We start from the raw sequence: 18824 nt of genomic DNA on the forward strand, positions 1-18824 counted from the left end.
TTCCTGGTCCCATGGGAATTTTGTGAGATACCTAATGGAATAAACCTTTTTTGCTTAAACTTGTTAGAGTGGATTCTGTTGTCTGCAACTAAGAACCCTGCCTCATGTAAACACTCACTAGCTCCTCCAGTTCTGTAGCATGAGTGTCGAATAGGCTCTTTGTCTCCCACCAAAAAAGAGCCCTCCAGCATTTTGCACTTCCACCGGCAGGGTATGAGAGTTCCAACTGCTTCGTCTTCTTGCTCACACCTAGTTTGTCAGCAGTTTATTGGTGTTGGTAAAAGAAGCAATATAATTTTTAAAAATGTTCATATATCATAATGTGACTTTGGGTGGAGGACAAGATATTAACACACACACATACATATTTTAAAACCTTGCATTTCAGTAAAAAAAAAAAGCATGCTTCTTATTAACAGTGGCTAGGTCTTTTGAATCCAACTCCTCACTTTGTTGACCTATATTGTCACAGATGAAGAATTTAGGGAAGTCTTCAAGGTATTGTTTGATTTAAACTAGAAAAACCTCTCCAAATCTATAGAGGTAGCTTTCCTAATCATTCCTGTCTTCTTCTCGGGTAGGTGAATAGACTGTGAACAGAGCTGTCTTTCATCGATTCAGGACAAGTTTCTTCACGTCCAGGAACTGTCCTTCGAAGAGAGGAGGAGACTATGAATAAAATGGCTCAGGTATAGAAGTTCAATCCCAGGACCAATCTGTAATTTAGTCATCATTTTCATGTTGAATCAGGAGGAACATTCAAAGACAAGAGGCATATGGTTAGCAGCTAATTAACGGCCTTGATGGAATCCTTATCAATTCAGGAGACTGCGCTAATTTGAAACCATTGCCAGCTCCCTCTGTTAATAAGCTGTGCTCTGTTCTCCCCACCCTTTCCCCAAGCTTCCTCCCAGACTCCCAAAGTCTGTTGCAGAGCTAGATGAGGATTCTTACTTGCACGCCAGCCAAGACCCACACCTTGCTGGGCCTGCAATCTGACCTCAGGACCCCAACTTCAGTTTTTCATCTATAGGGAATTTTCTTGTTTCACCTTCCAAAGCAATGTTCTCAGCACAATTCCTGACATCCAGAGAAATCCTTGGTTATTGGTGTCAAGGTCTTTTACAAAGAGACTAGGGTCCAATGTTGTGTTGTGTTCACCAGTGTGTGTGATGGGGAGGGAAGACAGAAGGCAAGGGGGGTGGAGAGGGAGGCAGAGGGGTTCTGATTTATTCAATTCATTCCAAAGAACCACATAAATTATTGCTGGACAATCCATCATTTCAACATTTCCTGTTGCCTTTTCCTCCCTCCTTGCTGCTGACCACTGGACTCTGTGGGATCTGGTGACCGGATTGGGGCAAGTACATGCTGAGCCACTCAGGTAGAAGCATCTCATACTCTCTGCCTCTTTAAAGGTAGGCATAGGATTTGCATTCCGTGTCTTGTGCTCCACTTTTGAGGCTTCCAGAAATAGGAATTCTGCTGTCAGGCCTCAGTGCAGGGAATTCCTTCTCCTAACAATAAGGAAGAAATTAGAACAGCACACAAGTCTTTCTTGTAAAATGACAGACTCAGCCTGTCACCTGGTTTTAACTAACATGGCAAACTATAGGTATGGCTATAACTTGCTCCTGAATTCCATGACTGCTGTTTTAGTGTGTGTTCTCTCATTGTTTATAGGATTCTGAGGTGACAGATTTGTTTTCCCTTTCATTCCCCTCCCCACCCAATGTTTGACTCCGTGTATCAGGTAGCTTTTGCTATGTAACCCCAAAACTTAGTGGCTTAGAAAAACACATATTATTTTTAGTAGACTTTATTTTTCAGAGCCATTTTAGGCTCACAGCAAAATTGAGTGGAAAGTCCAGAGAGTTCCCATATATGCTCTGCCCCCACACATGTACAGCCTCCTCCACTACCAATATCCCCCAACAAAGTGGTACACTGGTTACAGTTGATGAAACTACCCTGAGACTTCATTACCATCCAAAGTCCATACTTTATGTTAGGATTCACTCTTGGTGTTGTACATCTGATGGATTTTGACAAATGTCTAATGACATATACCCACCATTATTGTATCATACAGAATAGTTTCACTGCCCTAATAATCCTCTGTGCAGTGCCTATTCATCCCTCCCTCCCATCTCCCTAACTCCTGACAACCACTGATCTTTTCACTGTCTCCATAGTTTTGCCTTTTCCAGAATGTCATATAGTTGGATTCATACAGTACGTAGCCTTTTCAGACTGGCTTCTTTCACTTAGTAATGTGTCTTTAGGGTTCCTCCATATCTTTTCATGGCTTGATAACTCATTTCTTTTTAGTGCTGAATAATATTCCATTGTTTAGATGTACCACAGTTTGTTTATGCATTGACCTACTAAAAGACATCTTGGTTGCTTCCAAGTTGTGGCAATTATGAATAAAGCTGCTATAAACATTCGTGTGCAGGTTTTTGTGTGGACTTTAAGTTTTCAACTCATTTGGGTAAATACCAAGGAGTGCAAATGCTGGATTGCATGGTAAGAGTATGTTTAGTTTTGCTAAGAAATTCCAAACTGTCTTCTAAGGTGGCTGTACCATTTTGCATTCACACAGCAATGAATGAGAGTTCCTGTTGCTACACATCCTTGCCAGCATTTGGTGTTGTCATTGTTTTGGATTTTGGCCATTCTAACAGGTATGTAGTGGCAACATCTATTTTCTGTTTCTCAAGACTCTTTGGGTTAGCTAGATGGCTCTTCTCACATGGGCTGCTCACCTGGGGCTGGGTGGTCTAGGATGATCTCACTTCTGTTTCTGGGGCCTTGGTTGGGATGGCTGGGGCCTCACTCCATGTGGTCTCTCATCCTCCAGCAGGCGAGCCCAGGCTTCTCCACATGCCCAATAGCAAGAGAGGGCGTGTCCAATGGTGCTGCATGTTTCAAATCTCTGCTTATCTCATGTTTGGTACATCCCATTGTCTAAAGCAAGTCACATGGCCAGGCCCAGATGGAAGAGATAGAGAAATGGACTCCATTCCTGATGGGAGGAGCTACAAAATATTGTGACCGTATTTTCCCTATCTATAGCAATTGGTGACTGCGATCTCTAACTCAGCAAAGGAATAATCTCTGACATACATTAAACCACTCTAAATCCCCACCCCAGGGGGCACCCAGGAAAGCAGTTTCTTCAGTTAGTACAGGAAAGTGTTATAGGAAGGAGATAAGATAATCTCATTCTTCTTTTCTAATTACCCAGTTGGTGTTGTTCCAAATGGGTGGTCATCATCTCCTCAGACACCATAAGGAACTCACAGCCTCTGGTCTTAATGCTCCATAAAAGAAAAGCAATACATTTATTCTTGTCTTCATTTCTTAACTTCTGAGAAAGACGTTGTTGAGGTTTAAGGGGTGATAATCATGCCTCTTCTGTCTTTGGAATCAGTTGAGAAATAGATGCAAGCAATGGAAATTGGAGATCAAAATAGCACCTCTGTTGCTGGCAGCACTGGACCAGAGAATGTGGCTGGGGCTGTAGCCAGACAGGGCTTCCTGCTTCTTCCACTAAGGACAGACTGGGATGTCCATGGGAGAGGAGCCTGGGTCTGCAGATTAGGTCCACTGGCCTGGCCAGACAAAAGGGGCATTGTTGCTTCCCACTTTCAGGTCATGGCAGTCAAGACAGAAGGATCAGGGCAGGGCTCGGGAAGAGGGAGAAAAGGGGCCACCCAGGCTATGTGTGGCTGTGGCTCCTTCTCCCTTCTCACCACCAGGCAGAGGAGTGAGGAGGGAGAGGAAAGAAGGTTACGTGGTAGCTTTCCCCCAATACTTTCTAGTCTGACTCTTTTGCAATTTTTCTACTTGCGTATATATTTTTAGCTTCTTGTTGAAGCATAATATACTTATAGAGAAGAGCACACATCGTAAGCATATGGTTCAATACATTGTCACAAATTAAGACCCCTCAGTAACCAGCACCCAGGACAAGAATCAGAAAATTACCAGCTCCCTAAAAGCTGTATGGACTCTTTTTTCATCTGGCTTCTTTTGCTCAAATTATGATTGTGAGGGTCACTATGTTGTGTATAGATGTAGATGAATTCTCCTTGCTGCATAGTGTCCTACTCTGTGAATACCCTGTAATTTAGTCATCCATTCTACTGCTGATGGGTTTGTGTGTAGTTGCCAGATTTGGCTGACTAAAAACACTCTAATGTGTACCTTTTGTGAAAGTGTGCAGGTATTTCTGGTTCGTATATCCCTAGAAATATCCCCTGGGGCCCATGATTCCACTTCTAGAGATATATCCAACAAAAATGCCTAGCGATTTTAGATACTGAAAATTGTTTTTCAAAGTGGAACCATTTGGCAGTCCCGCTGGCAGCATTCTGAGGGTTCCAGCTGCCCACCTCCTTGCCTCCTAATACTTTAGGAAATGCAGAAGTCCCTGTTCTGTAGATGAGAGTGGAGTACCAGGAGAGGGAGAAAATGAGTCCCCCTATAATTGAAAAGGGAAGAATTTTTAAAATAATTAAAAAAAATTTTTTTGGGCTGGCCCCGTGGCATAGCAGTTAAGTGTGTGTACTCCGCTGCTGGTGTCCCAGGTTTGGATCCCGGGCGTGTGCCGATGCACCACCTGTCAGGCCATGCTGTGGTGGCGTCCCACATAAAATGGAGGAAGATGGGCACAGATGTTAGCTCAGGGCCAGTCTTCCTCAGCAAAAAGAGGAAGATTGGCATGGATGTTAGCTCAGGGCTGATCTTCCTCACACACATAAAAATTTTTAATGCATTAATCCATCTCATTTTTTGATGCATTTCAAAATAAGTTGAAAACAATTAACAGATGGGGTCTTTTTAGGTGCAACACCACCCTACAATCAGGAGAGTGATTCATGATCTAACTTTAGAAACTCAAGATGCTCTCAAAGTCTCACCCAGCTTGGGGAAGGAAGGGTTTTGCAGACAAAATGTTCCCTCCACAGAAATTGTGATAAAGTACCAATTGGTGACTGCAGAGATGAAGTAGGAGGGTTTAACCTTTCAGGCATGCCAACAATGTGCTCCTTAATTTGAAAATAGGGTACAAAGTGTTAGGAACTGAAGAATAGTAATCATTCATCACTCAACTTGACATGTATCCTTTGCAGCAGAGGCAAGAGAAGGGATCTTCTCTGCTCCATTTATTCTGGCTTTCATCTAACTTCTCTGAGAAAGGACCAGATGCTCTAATGAGGGGTACCAGACACTGAAAATATCTGGAGATCAGAAGAAAAGATGCTGACAGCTTTCCCCTCGAGAAGCCTCCCTTTCCTCCAAGCTCCTCAGAGCACTCTGTGTGCAACACCCAGCAGCAAGTCTTATTATTACTTTTTGCAAACGGTAGAAAAGTGGTGCAGGGAGGCTGAAAGGGCTCACTCAAGGCTTCAAGGGAAGCTGAATGTTCAGCTCAAAATAGAAACCGAGAGCTCTAGGAAACTCAGACAGTCTGAGAGGGTCCTTTAATCTCTGGATCCTTCCGTGCCTTTTTAAACAATAAGTCTTCCTTGAAAGAGTTTTTTTTTCCCCTAATGACAGAGCTGCCAACTCTCCCTCCAGGATGTTGTAAAAAGGTGACATTTAACAGTGGAAATTGAAACTCTAATTGACTTCTCCTAAAGTAGGAAAACAAATGTCCTTTATTCCTTCTCTTGGCCAGATGTTTGTAATTGTCCCCTTGGGATTCTACCTTGAGGGAGGCTGAAGAGGCAAAATAGAACAGTTCACTTGAACTAGTGTAGTTACACACAAGATTTGTTTTTACTGCATGGTGGAAGACATGGGAGCCCATCCAAGCAGAGAGGTTTCAGGAAGAGGCTTCTGGTTCACGTCGCTAGACCCTAGGACCAAAGCAGCCCCAGAATCTCTTGCAGTGATAAATAAAGAGCTGGAGGTGAATGCTCCATTTCCAGCTCTGAGTGTATGGGGGCCTGTGATTATTTGGATTAACTGTGTTTCTTGCTTTGGCTAATGGAATTTTAGCAGAGATGATGTGAGCACAGTCTTGAAATGTACTTGTGCAGGGGGTCTTGCCTTCTTGAGTTGCGGTCATCATGAGAAGAGTATGCCCCAGGGGCCTGCTAGTCAAAGAGGATGGAAGAAACACAGAGCTTGGAGCCTAGCCCAAAAGAACCCAGCCTAGATCAGCCAGTCCCTGCCACTCTGCAGACATATTTCTCTGCAAGAAATAATTGCTCATTGTTGCGAGCCACTGAGTTTTGTGGTGGTTTGTACTGCAGCACATTATGTTATAGCTGACTGATACACAGCCATTGAAAGGAGAATAGAGAGAGAGAGATTCTTAGTGTGCTGTAGACAAATTTGCAAAAGTGCTCAGCTTGGGGTAGTCACATAGCAAGCACCAAGTAGCAGTGAGAGGAACTGAATTCAACGGGGTGATTGTATTTCATATATTAAAAAAGAAGAGAGTGAACCACACTTCGTGTTCTGAATGTCTGGCCTGCCTGTTGATATTTTTCTCTTAATTAACTGTAACTTTTATGAATCCCTTTCTAATGGTTTCTTTCCCATCTCTTCCCCAGTCAGTATGTTGACATCTATCTACAACTCAATCCTGGACTGAACCGTGAACACCCATATACCCACCACCTAGATTCTACAATTAACATTTTGCTGTATTTGTTTTGTTACATGTCTATCTATCCATCCATCAATCTATCTTATTTTATATATTTTTTTAATTCTTTTTTTAAATTTTATTGAGGTCATCTTGCTTTTAACATTGTATAAATTTCAGGTGTACATTATTATATTTCAGTTTCTGTATAGATTGCAGTGTGTTCACCACCAATAGTCTAGTTTTTATCCATCACTGTACACATGTGCCCCTTTACTCCTTTCACCCTCTCCCCACCCCCTTTTCCTCTGGTAACCACCAATCTGTTCTCCTTATCTATGTGTTTGTTTATCTTCCACATATAAGAGAAATCATATGGTTGTCTTTCTCTGTCTGACATATTTCGCTGAGCATAATACCCTCAAGTTCCATCCATTTTGTTGCAAATGGCACAATTTTGTCTTTTTTTATGGCTGAGTAGCATTCCATAGTATATGTATACCACAACTTCTTTATCCATTCATCTGTTGATGGGCACTTGGGTTGCTTCCATGTCTTGGCTGTTGTGAATAATGCTGCAATGAACATAGGAGTGCATAATCTATCTTATTTTTTGATGCATTTCAAAATAAATTGTAGACATCAGTACACTTCACCCCTATGATGAATTTTGACAAATGCATATACCCATCACCCCTGAAAGTTTCTTCATGCCCCTTGCCAGTAATCTCATCCACACACCCTACTTTGATTTTTTTTCCTTTATAGATTAGTTTTGCCAGTTTGAGAACTTCATATAAATGGAATTATACACTATGTAGTCTTTTGTTTCCAGCTTCTTCTATTTGGCATAATATTTTTGATATTCACCCATGTTGTTGTATCTATCAGTAAGGGCCTACATTTTTAAATAAATAATTAGACAAGATCTTTGCAGACTCTATTACCTTAAAAGTTTGGGCTTCTATGATGTGTATACAGTTACAGTTACAGTGTACAGTTACAGTGTTAAATAATACACTTGAACCAAACATCCTTCTGAAACAGGCATCTGTCAGAGATCTTCTCCTTTGGTTTTCACTCTCCCTCCCCTGCACTGAGGGTTGATAAATCTTTGAAAACTGCTGAGGGAATTTATCAGATTTGTCCCATGGGCACAGCGCTTTTGATTTACTGAGTTCAGTAAAATGTAGGGGCTGACCGAGCTCTTAGAATTAATTGCATCTGACTTTTCCCCAAGGGGTCGTCAGCAGTTAATCCTTTGCAGGCCTCACAACAGTGTGTCCAAACTGTGGGTTAGTGGGAAAGACTGAAAGACTTGGCAAGGTGTCCTTACTTTCCTCTGGCTGGGCAACAAGAGTCCATAGCAGTGAGTGGAAAAAAAATCAAAGAAAATAAGAGTAAAGTGACATTTTCCTCCACAATATGCCAGTGCTCAGCCTATTCAGCCACTTTATCCCTTACATTCAGCTTGAGGTCTTGAGGTATTAACTAGGTGGTTTCTAAAAATCAAAGCCACAGTCAGCGTTGCCCCTGGCTTTGATCTGTGTCAATTTTCCTAAGTTGGAATTGCGTTTCCCAGAATCCCCTTCCCTCCAGACTCCCGGGATTCGCATGCACCACTGAACTCGCACGAGCCTGCGAAGGCAGAAGTGACGCCACACTGTAGTCTTCCTACCCTTGAAAAGTCGGTGTGGGTGCCGAGGTTCTGATGCAGCTCCTGGGATGTCCCTGACCCGCTGGCTCACCTCTGGGCCTGGGGCAGCAGGCGGTCGCAATGCCTCCCCCAGCCCTCCTGACTCCTGGGCGGCCTGGCGGGCCTGCAGCACCATCAGCTCCACCCTCAGCTTCCCAGACTGCTGGGCCAGGCGAACAGCCCACTGCACCCCGGGCCCAGCACCAGACGCAGAAGCAACAGCCATATACAAGCTGTGTAACCAGCTCCCTCCCACGGATATATGAGGTCACATCCCTATGACAGATCCCATGTTCTGCGTCACTGTTGATGCTTCTGTCTCTCTCTGAATCCTGAGCAGATACTCAGTGATGAACATTTTCCACCACACAGGCTGTGCAACATTCACTGTTGTTTCCTCTCTCTTTTCCTCCCTAACACCCCCATTTGGTACCAGGATCCACACTTCACCATGCAGCCAGGAGATTCAGGGAAAGCCAGCTGAGCTCAGCCTCAAAGGTGACTTGAAGAACCTAAGCGAATTCTGGGAAGGGTACTGGATCCAGGCCTAGTCACTGAAGGACTTCTGGAGAATAGACCCTTCGGATAAAGAGATAAGTATGGGAGAAAATGGCTCCTTGTTGTTGGTGTTCTGCTGGATGTTGCCTCAAACTATTGCTGCCACAAAGGATGTGGGCCTTCGAAGAACATGCAGCAGGAAGACGGAAAGAGGGACCTTGAAGACTCATTGAGCTGCTCAAGGAACCAACCTTGGAATAGCCAACTCATCCCTCTTTGCCTGGGACTTTCCTGGTTTTAGCACTGAAGGTCCAGTGTCCTGGGCAACCCCTCAGTCCTGAGTATGCTGGATGTTGGTCACTCTAGCCCTGCCTTAATGGGAGATAATTCCCTTTACTGTTTAAGCCACTTGAGTTGTGGCTGTTTTTAGTGCTCATAGCTGAGTACATTCTGAATGGTATGGGGCAATAGAAGAATGCACCTTTTGTTTATGACGGCAGTTATAAAAGAGGTATTCTAAAAAATGTTCTGAGTAAAGTCAATGTCATGGGAAAAGTGCATTGCTTATCTTAGAAACTTTATCTGTGTGTCAATTTTGTTTGTTCAAAATCAGTTTCATTAATTTATGGACAAGCATAACGTATACGTTCTACCTAATTTTTAAAAAGTTACCACTTGGGCATGCATACAATATGTGGAAAGATAACTGTTCTAGTTTAGGTATTTGCCTGTCTTTGGGCCTTTCTTTAGCTTTGTCTTAAAATAGGAGTGCCCTTACATGGGCTACTTATGCCTTTTGGGAGGGGAGGGAAGGGTTGATCTCTGTTCTACATGTTTAAAATTCTCAGTTAAGTTACTGGGACTTTAAGAATATATTTATACATGAGTTTAGTGTAGTTCAGTGATTTTTCCAGAAAGAAAGGCTTCCAGGGCTTGACACTGTCTTCCTGTGGGTGTAGTAGATTAGTTACGTTATTGATCTTTGCCCTTTCCTGTATCTACACATGTGTTAGCTTGGGCTGCTATAACAAAAATACCACGGACTGGATGGCTCATAAACAACAGAAATTTATTTCTCACAGTTCTGGCATTGGACGTCCAAGATCAGGGTGCCAGCATGGTTGGGTTCTGGTGAGAGCCCTATTTCGAGTTGCAGGCTGTCAACTTCTCATAGTATCTTTACCTAATGGAGAGTAGAGAGGGGAAGTAAGCCCTCTTGTGACTCTTATAAGGACATTCATGGGGGCTCCACCCTCGTAACCTCATCCAATCCTAATTACCTCCCAAAGGCCCCATTTCCTAATACCATCACATGAGGAAGTGGGTAGGGTTTCAACATATGAATTTGAGGGTTATACAAACATTCAATCCATAACATTCTGCCTCTGGCCTCCCAAAATTCATGTCCTTCTCACATGAAAAATACATTCATTCCACTCCTAAACCCCTAAAAATCTTAATTTGTTCTAGCATCAACTCTCAAGTCTGAAGTCCAAAGTCTCATTTAAATTTCATCTGGGGGCTGGCCCAGTGGTATAATGGTTAACTTCACACACTCGGCTTCTTTGGTGGCCTGGGGTTTGCAGGTTTGGGTCCTGGGCACAGACCTACACACCGCCTGTCCAGCCATGCTGTGGCAACATCCCATATAAAGTAGAAGAAGATGGGCATAGATGTTAGCCCAGGGCCAATCTTCCTCAGCAAAAAGAAGAGGATTGGTAACAGATGTTGGCTCAGGGCTAATCTTCCTCACGCACACACAAAAATAATAAATAAATAAATAAATAAATAAATAAATAAATAAATAAATAAATAAATAAATATTGTCTAAATCAGATATGGGTGAGACTCAAGGTATGATTCATCCTGAGGCAGAAATCCTCTCCAGCTGTGAACTTGTGAAACCAAACAAAGTTATGTGCTTCCAAAATACAATGATGAGACAGCCATAGGATAGACACTTTCATTGCAAAAGGGAGAAATAGGGAAGAAGACAAGGGAGATTGGTCCTAAGGGTATCCAAAACCTAGCAAGGCAAACTCTGTGAGATCTTAAGGCTTGAACGTAATGCTCTTTGGCTCCACGCTCGGCCCACTAGGGTGGCAGTCCACCTTCTAGACCTTCTAGGGTGGAGGTGCTGCCCCCAATGGCTCTCACTGGCAGGGGTGTCACCCCCTGGGCTCTGCTGGGCGGTGCCACCCCCACAGCTTTGGGCAGATGCCATCTGGCTTGTTGAAAGCAATGCAATGATCCTCCTTCTGAAACCAAGGAGGCAGCCTTGATCTCTGAATTGCCTGCAAGATCATTCTTGCCTTGTCTTTAAGAATAGCACATTTTCTCAGACAAATAGCTCTATAGTTCCGTCCTATAAAATCCAAGCAATTTGAGAGCCTTCCTTCATTCCTTCCCATCTCCTTTTCTTTCAGTTCCAACTGGTGGTTTTCCTTCTGGGGTGGCTGATTAGGTCCGTGCTTCACACTCATACAAATTTCCCTATCAGACGGTCACTTGGCCACATCCTTAGTGTTCTCATATTTTGCAATATGGATAGGCTGAGAATTTTCCAAATCCTTAAGTTCTGCTTCATTTTTGCTTAATAATTCTGTCTCTAAGTCCTTTCTGTCTTCTCGTATTTTACTCTAACCAGTCAGGAGGAGTCAAGTCGCACCTTTAACATTTTCCTTAGCGATCACTTCAGCTAAATATCCAATTTCATCACTTGCGAGTTCTACCTTCCACAAAACACTAGAACATGAACATGATTCAGCCATGTTTTTTGCTGCTTTATAACAAGCATTACCCTTTCTCCGGTTTCCAATAACGTGTTCCTAAATTCTGTCCGAGACCTCAGTGCAATGGCCTTTGCTGTCCATATTTCTACTAACACCCTGTTCACGATGACTTAGGTATTCTCTAAGAAGGTTGAGGCTTTCTCTACAGCTCTCTTCTTTCCATATCACCTTTAAAGGTCTGTTCATAGTGATGTAGGCTTTTTCTAGCGTACACCTCAAGCTCTTCCAGCCTCTACCCGTTACTCTGTTCCAAAGGTGCTGCCACATTTTTAGGTATTTATATAGCAGCACCCCAACATCTCAGTACCAATTTTCTTAGCTTGGGCTGCTATAACAAAAACACCGTAGACTGAGTGGCTTATAAACAACGGAAATGTATTTTTCACAGTTCTGGAGACTGGAAGTCCCAGATCAGGGTGCCAGCCTCGTTGGGTTCTGGTGAGAGCCCTCTTCTGGGTTGCAGATGGCCAACTTCTCATTGTATCCTCACCTGGTGCAGAGCAGAGAGGGTAAACAATCTCTCTTGTAACTCTTATAAGGGCACTACTCCCATTCATAGGGGCTCCACCTTCACAACCTCTTCTAATCCTAGTTACCTCCCAAGGGCCCCACTTCCTAATACCATCACGTTGAGGGAGTGGTAGAGTTTCACCATATGAATTTTGTGGGGACACAAACATTCAGTCAATAATAACACCCTTTGTCGTGTAGCCTGGTGCTGCCCTCCCACTATGACTCTGGGATTGCCCACATGATGTTCCTTGGCCAAGAGGTGCAAGCAGAGGCTGGAAAAGCACTCATATAGTTGGGAGTGTTTGCTCATGCTCTGCCTCCACCTTGACAATGTGCCCAGGTTACCCCATGGGAACATGAGTGTCACGTGGCCCAGGCACCCCAGCTGATAATCAGATAACTGCCAGACACGTGAGAGAGCCCAGATGAGACCAGAAGAGTCACCCAGCTGAGCCCAGCCTAAAATGCTGGTCCATTAACTCATAAGCTAAATAAATGCTTATTGTTTTAAGCCTGTGAGTTTGGGGGTGGTTTGTTATGCAGCATTATTGCAGCAATTGATAACTAAGGCAACTTTTACCCATCAGGGACAATTTGGATGGGCTGTAAGAAGGAGTTAAATCTGCTGGCTTTACAGGCAGTCACACCTTACACAATTTAACTCGGCAGTTATCCAATGATCATCCACTTGGGCATGCTTATGTCCAATTTAGAGATAAATGTACCAGTGCCATTTTAAGTATATATGTGTATCTTTAGGCCTTTAGTTTTGTCCAAAAATGGAGTGCCCTCATATGGACCAGAGACCACCAATGGGAGCTAGTCTCTGTCCCACATGTGTGATAGTCTCAAGTGAGTTATTGGGGGTTTTAGGAATGGAATTTTGTATGTTTGGTGTAGTTGAGTGATTAAAGACAGGGCAGGATCCACTAGATGCCCACGTCACTTCCTTGTGGTGGTTGGGATGATACTGGCATTGTTTCCCACGATGCTGAGGGGAAATCATGTGTGACTGTCTAGATTTAAATTAATTGTAACTAAATGAAATTAATTCAGCTCCTCACTCATACCAGCCACATGTCAAGTGCTCAACAGCCACAGATGGCTAGTGGCTACTGCTTTGGACAGTGTAGATACAGAACATTTTCATTATCTCAGAAAATTCTGTTGGGCACTGCTGGTCTCCATGCTTATGTTCAAATCTTATTCATAGAATCTTTTCTGTTTAAACCTCTCGTCTCTGCTGACCACTTGATTCTGACAGCCCCTTACTCTGTACCCTCTGGGAAAAATGAGTTATTATCGTCTAGGTTATTTTATAAAACTCAAGCTCACCTGTTTTGACACCGACAATGTTAAATATTCTCTTTTTTTACAGGTTACAAAGCTAACCATTAAAGTGGAGTCTTTATTTATTTACATGTACTGACAGAGGGAGTATCCACTCTGCCAGGGCAGAGTGAGGCTTGGGAGGGAGTGAGGGCAGCTGAGAGAATCCCTAGTTTGAGTTGTAAAATCCCAACAAAACCTGAGGGGAATAAAAGAAGAAAATGAAGCACAAAAAGAGAATATTGGGCAAAATCACGCTTCAACGCCAGGCTCCCCTGAACTTACCCTCCTGCTCCCACCCCAGCTTGAACTAGCATTGACCAGAGGACAGGACTGCCTCCGATCTCTGGTTTCCTCAAGGAGTGATTTCCTCCCAAAGCAGTTTCTCTCCAGATCACTCCTGGCCTCTCTGCACCCCTTTGCTCACTTGGATGAAGTGACTTTTTTGAGTGGTGAATCTGGGCAGTATGAACTGAGCTCCTCCATGTCCAGAACTTGCCGGGGGTGGGACCCTCACTACCGGCCTCACATGCAGAGGCCTCCCAGGAGGGTGGCTGATAGGTAGGTGGGTAACTCTGGCCTTACATTGTAGGGTTTAGAGGGCAGGCCCACTGGGGCCTCATATCAAATCCTTTCCCTCAACCATGCTTCTATCAGTGATAAAGGCAAAATTTTGGTTTCCACCTGCCTTTCCTTGTCTTATTTCTTAGTTTCTTTAGAATTCAGACGGGGAAGAGAAATGCTGTTTATCAGATGTCCCCACAGACCCCATAGTCTTGGTGAAGTGTTTTCTGAGGCTGCCCCGTGTGTGCTTTGGGCTGCTTTTGTGCACCTGTCCCAGTTTGGTGTGTGTATGACCCTCAAAGTCAGAAGCGTATCCAGCCAGACGTTCGTGTGGATTCTACTGCGTGGTGGGGCTTGATAGAGGCTGACACAGTTTAAACTGAGGTTTGAAGGAAGGACAGAATTTGACAAGAAGTAGAAGACAGGAGGCAAAAACCTAGAGGTGGGAAGCTAAAGGATCGCTCAGGAGAGGAGCGTAAGACCAGGTGGCCTGCAGGGCTCCTGCAGGGACACGAGAGAAAAGGACACAGGCACCAACTTGACAGAGATCTCAGTGGCCCAGTCTGGGGAGAAGGGACAGCTCTTCCTTGCAGCAGAATTCTAATTGTTAAATCTAAAGGGAGTGATGGGAATAGAAAATGACCATTTAGCACACATCACTCTGATGGACCACGGATGGATGCAAAAAGGAGTGGGCTGAAATATGGTATGAAACAGGATATTTGCAAAGTCTCAAAGTTCCCTCAAGATACTTATTCATTACGAAGGGAAAAACAGTGTCTTTGCAGTGGAGAAACCTGGTGATACCACCTTAATCAAGCAATCAATGTCAACTCACCAGTAATGGGACATATTGACGCTACATCCCCATGATATGACGCCCTGAGAAGAGCACGAGATCACTCTTGCGGTGTTCCTGCCAAAAAACCTCAACCTAATTGTGAGGAAACATCAGACAGACTAAAAGTGGGTTCTAGAGTCATTTTACCTCTGTTCAAACCCAGCTGCCCTACTTTCTATCTGTGTGACTTTGGGCAGGTCACTTCATTTCTCCTTGCCATAGTTTGCTCATCTGTAAAACGGGAATAAAAATTGTACCTATCTCAGAGGGCTGTAATGAGGATTGAATGTGTAAATACATGTATAGAGCCTAGAACAGTGTCTTGGCTCAAGTAAGGGCTATATTATCATATGAAATTATCATATGAGATGAGCAGCATCTTCTGCTGATCTTAGGGATATTCCTTTCTTTTTTTTTTTTTTTTCCCATTCACTGTGCTTCTGGAAGCTTTCTGATGCAGGCCCTGGTGCTGATTCCTTCTCCAACCAGCTATTTTGCTCTAAAAGCATTTCCCCCTCCAGCAGCAGCCAGGTAAAGCCAAATCCAGCACCAAGATCTTTGCCTTAAGGATTATCCACTTTTAAAGGCATCAGAATAACTGCTCTCTCAGTTAAGGTTGCTTCTGAGTGATGCCTGCATTGGAAAGACAGAGCTCGTGTCACCAGAGAGCCTTCTGGGGCCTTATTCCCACATGGGGTCCAGACCTTTCTGTGCTTGTGAGACCAACATCCCTGATTGGTTTGAGGGGTGGCAGTGTGGGTCTGCCTCACAATTACCTGTCTGAGCCTCACCCCATGTCACATTGTAGCATCTGCCTGGCCAATAAGACTGAAGCACACACACCAGCTTCATTCCCCGCTTGGGCCTTCCCTCTGATGTCACAATCTGACCTGCAGATATTAATCTGGCCACGGCTTCTCATAAACCAGACAGCAGGTCAAGAGGACCAGCACAGTAAGATGTGGAAGAGGATCGACCATCAGCCCAAGATCAGAGCAGGGCATGGGCCTCAGGCAGGCCAGTACAAGGAACTGGGTTCAGCTCAGGAACCTGCCGTGTCACACCCTCTAGAGCTGTCAGAATACCAGAGCTTCCCGGTGTTCGAGGACATTAGCCACCACATCAAAGAAGCGGGGCCCCAACTGGTAAAGAAAGTCAATGCCATCTTCCAGCTGGACATCACCAAAGATGGGAAGACCATTCTGCAGTGGACCATTGACCTGAAGAGTGGCTCTGGGGACATGTATCCAGGATCCGCCAGGCTCCCAGCAGACACTGTCTTCACAATCCCAGAGTCTGTCTTTATGGAGTTGGTTTTGGGCAAAATGAACCCTCAGAAGGCTTTCCTTGCTGGCAAGTTCAAAGTGAGTGGCAAAGTTCTGCTTGGCCAGAAGCTGGAGAGGGTTTTCAAAGACTGGGCTAAATTTTAAGCATGCAAAAACACCGAGGAAATGATCAGAACTTCTCTCCGATTATAAGGTTGAGCGGAAATCATACTTAAACTGAAGATTAAAACAAAAAGTATCCAATATTTTTACTGAAATTCTTCATATTCAAGTTTGATTAATTTTCCTGCTGATTTGTAAATTTGCAGTGAGGGTTCTAGGGCAGTAAAGAGTGTTGGAGTATATCACCTAAAATCTTTGTCTTTCTCTTGTCTTAGATTCATTTATGCTGTAATCTGCGAGGGTGAAAGCCTGATGCAGGGCAGTGGTTTTGACAGTTGTATGTAAATGCTCCGATGCTTGAGTTCCTGAGAATTTTTTTTTTTCCTAGTTGGTGCTTTGGGGAAAGAAGTGATAATCATTACTGTGCAGATCTGCATTCCAGAGCTTGGTTCTTTGAGGAGACTTTAACACAGGGTTGCAGGGTTCTAAGAGGGTGGGCTCCACAGCTATGTGGGTGGAACAAGGGGGAGAGCTCTTGGCGTATCATGACTTCTGATGGAATTAATTCCAGGAGAGTTGAAGGGCTTGAAAGACATTCTAGGCCACTGGTTCTTAACTGGACCATACATCAGATCCCCTAGAAGGCTGGTGAAAGCTCCGACTGCTGGGCCCCCCTCAGGGTTTCAACTCTATAGGTCTGGGCTGGGGAGAGTGTGCAGTTCTTAACAAGTTCCCAGGTGATGCTGAGGGGGCCACCCTTGGAGAACCCCTGCTCTGGTTCATGCCACAGCTTTCAGTATTGATCATAACTGTTCTAGTCTAGACCAATGAGATGTTGCCATTATTTAAAGGATCTCCTGGAGACAAGTTACGTAGCTCTCTTGTGGGCCATTTTTGAAGTCTCAGGAGCTTCTGCACTGAGCATTTTACAAAATCAAAGGTCATCCTGGGAGAGTTTCCCTCCTGGGAGCCCTCTCCACACATTGGGAGGACTGGAATGAAGCCAGCTGCAACCTGATGTGACCTTTTGGGTGAGTGTGAGGGTCATTTGTTCCCATGGGATCTGTGTGTACCTTTATCTTGTAGGTTAAATATACACAGTGTGGACACTCTCAAACTCACATGGAAGTTTCATTAAAATGGCCATGCTCAAACACACACCTATCAGATGATCCAGCTATTCCATTCTTAGGGATTTTGCCAACAGGAAAGAAAGCATATGTACAAATGCAAAAATTTGTATGTGAATGTTCATGGCAGCTGTATTTGTGATCGTCCCAAGTTGTATATAAGCCAAATGTCCATCAATAGGTGAATGGATGAACAAATTGTGGTATGTTGTACCCTGGAATACTACTCAGCAATAAAAAAGAAGGAGTTATTGATGTACATACAACGACATGGATGAATGTCAGAACAATCATGCTGAGTGAAAGAGGCCAGAGAAAACCAAGTACACACTATATGATGCTATTTGTGTAACATACTAGAAAACGCAAACTGTAGTGACAGAAAAAAAGATCAGTGGTTGCCAAGAGATGGGCATGGGGAGTAGGGATGGGTGGGGGCTATTACAAATGACCCTGAGGAAACAGGGCTGATGGATAGATTCATCATCTTGAAGACTGTGGTGATGGTTTCACAGGTGTATGTATAGGTCAGGCATTAAACTGTACCCTTCATATACACATATGCAGTTTATCATGTGTCAATATAAGCTCAGTAATGCTTTGAAAACCTGCCACCCTCTGTTCAAAATGAAGGCTTTATAAGGAGAATTTAAAACTCTACTCTTCCTTGGCACAACTCGTCCTCTGACCTTATCACCTGTCCACTTTTCCAACCCCTTAAATCAGGAAGGCCTTCCTAAGTTCTCCAAGTCAGAAAAAGGCAGAGAGAGGGCTTGCTGTTGACAAAAATCTCATTCTCTCAGTGGGAAATAGAGACATTTGTTCAGTCGACGCTTACCTCTGTGGTAAGGAATTGCTGAGGGTTTGTGAGTGAGGCCATGGGGCGCTTCCTGGTTTCTTTGCTCACCTGGGTCTTTTGGTGGATGATCTGTGTGGTGCTCCTGCCAATGCCCCTGCCCAGGGCAGCAGTGGGCGTCTCAGAGGCTTCAGACTGATTGTGAGCACTGTCGTGAGCGCTTACCTTGCCTGCTCCAGGCACCTCCATTCAATTTGTATTTATGAGTATCAGGCACGGCTGGGCAGGTGTTTGAGACGCTGTTTCAGGGAAATGGCTTGTCCAAGTCCGTTCCCTGAGTGGTCCTACTCACACCCTGAGTCGGTCGTAGCCTCAGGGATTGGCCCTGAGATGGGCTTAGAGATGGGGTACGGGGTGGAGAAGAGTGGGAGGCAGGGAGGGGTTACAGACAGTCATGCATGTGCTGGCATCTGACCAAAGGGAGGCCCACCCCACAGGCTGGCCAGTGACCTATGACCTATTATGACTTGGAACAAAAACATGACCTGAACCAATTAGATTCCTTTCTCAGGGAGTTGGAACCAGGAAGCCAAAAGGCTGAGCTATAAGTGAGCAGTGGGGATGGAATATGAAAGGCTGGGACGGAGAAGAGGCAAAGGAGGCATTGTGG

The 18824-nt window shown here is 44.3% G+C and overlaps 1 protein-coding gene and 1 long non-coding RNA gene across 2 annotated transcripts; both read left to right on the forward strand.

Moving 5' to 3' along the window:
- Positions 1-1287: 1287 nt before the first annotated feature.
- On the forward strand, positions 1288-6635 carry LOC147914303 (uncharacterized). The gene is made up of 3 exons (XR_015555528.1): positions 1288-1418; positions 2606-2687; positions 6573-6635. It is a non-coding gene; the product is annotated as an uncharacterized LOC147914303 (long non-coding RNA).
- A 9164-nt stretch (positions 6636-15799) lies between these two features.
- Positions 15800-16270, forward strand: SCP2D1 (SCP2 sterol binding domain containing 1). Its single transcript, XM_004433711.2, has one exon. The coding sequence runs from the start codon at positions 15800-15802 to the stop codon at positions 16268-16270; it is 471 nt and encodes a 156-aa protein (XP_004433768.1).
- The last annotated feature ends 2554 nt before the right edge of the window (positions 16271-18824 follow it).

This window comes from Ceratotherium simum, chromosome 21 (genome assembly GCF_057802395.1).
Source record: "Ceratotherium simum simum isolate JZ-2026a chromosome 21, ASM5780239v1, whole genome shotgun sequence".
NCBI classification, from domain to species: Eukaryota; Metazoa; Chordata; class Mammalia; order Perissodactyla; family Rhinocerotidae; genus Ceratotherium; species Ceratotherium simum.

Excerpts from the sequence above, each read along its gene's own strand:
- SCP2D1 (XM_004433711.2), top strand. The coding sequence starts at position 15,800 with ATGTGGAAGAGGATCGACCATCAGCCCAAGATCAGAGCAGGGCATGGG.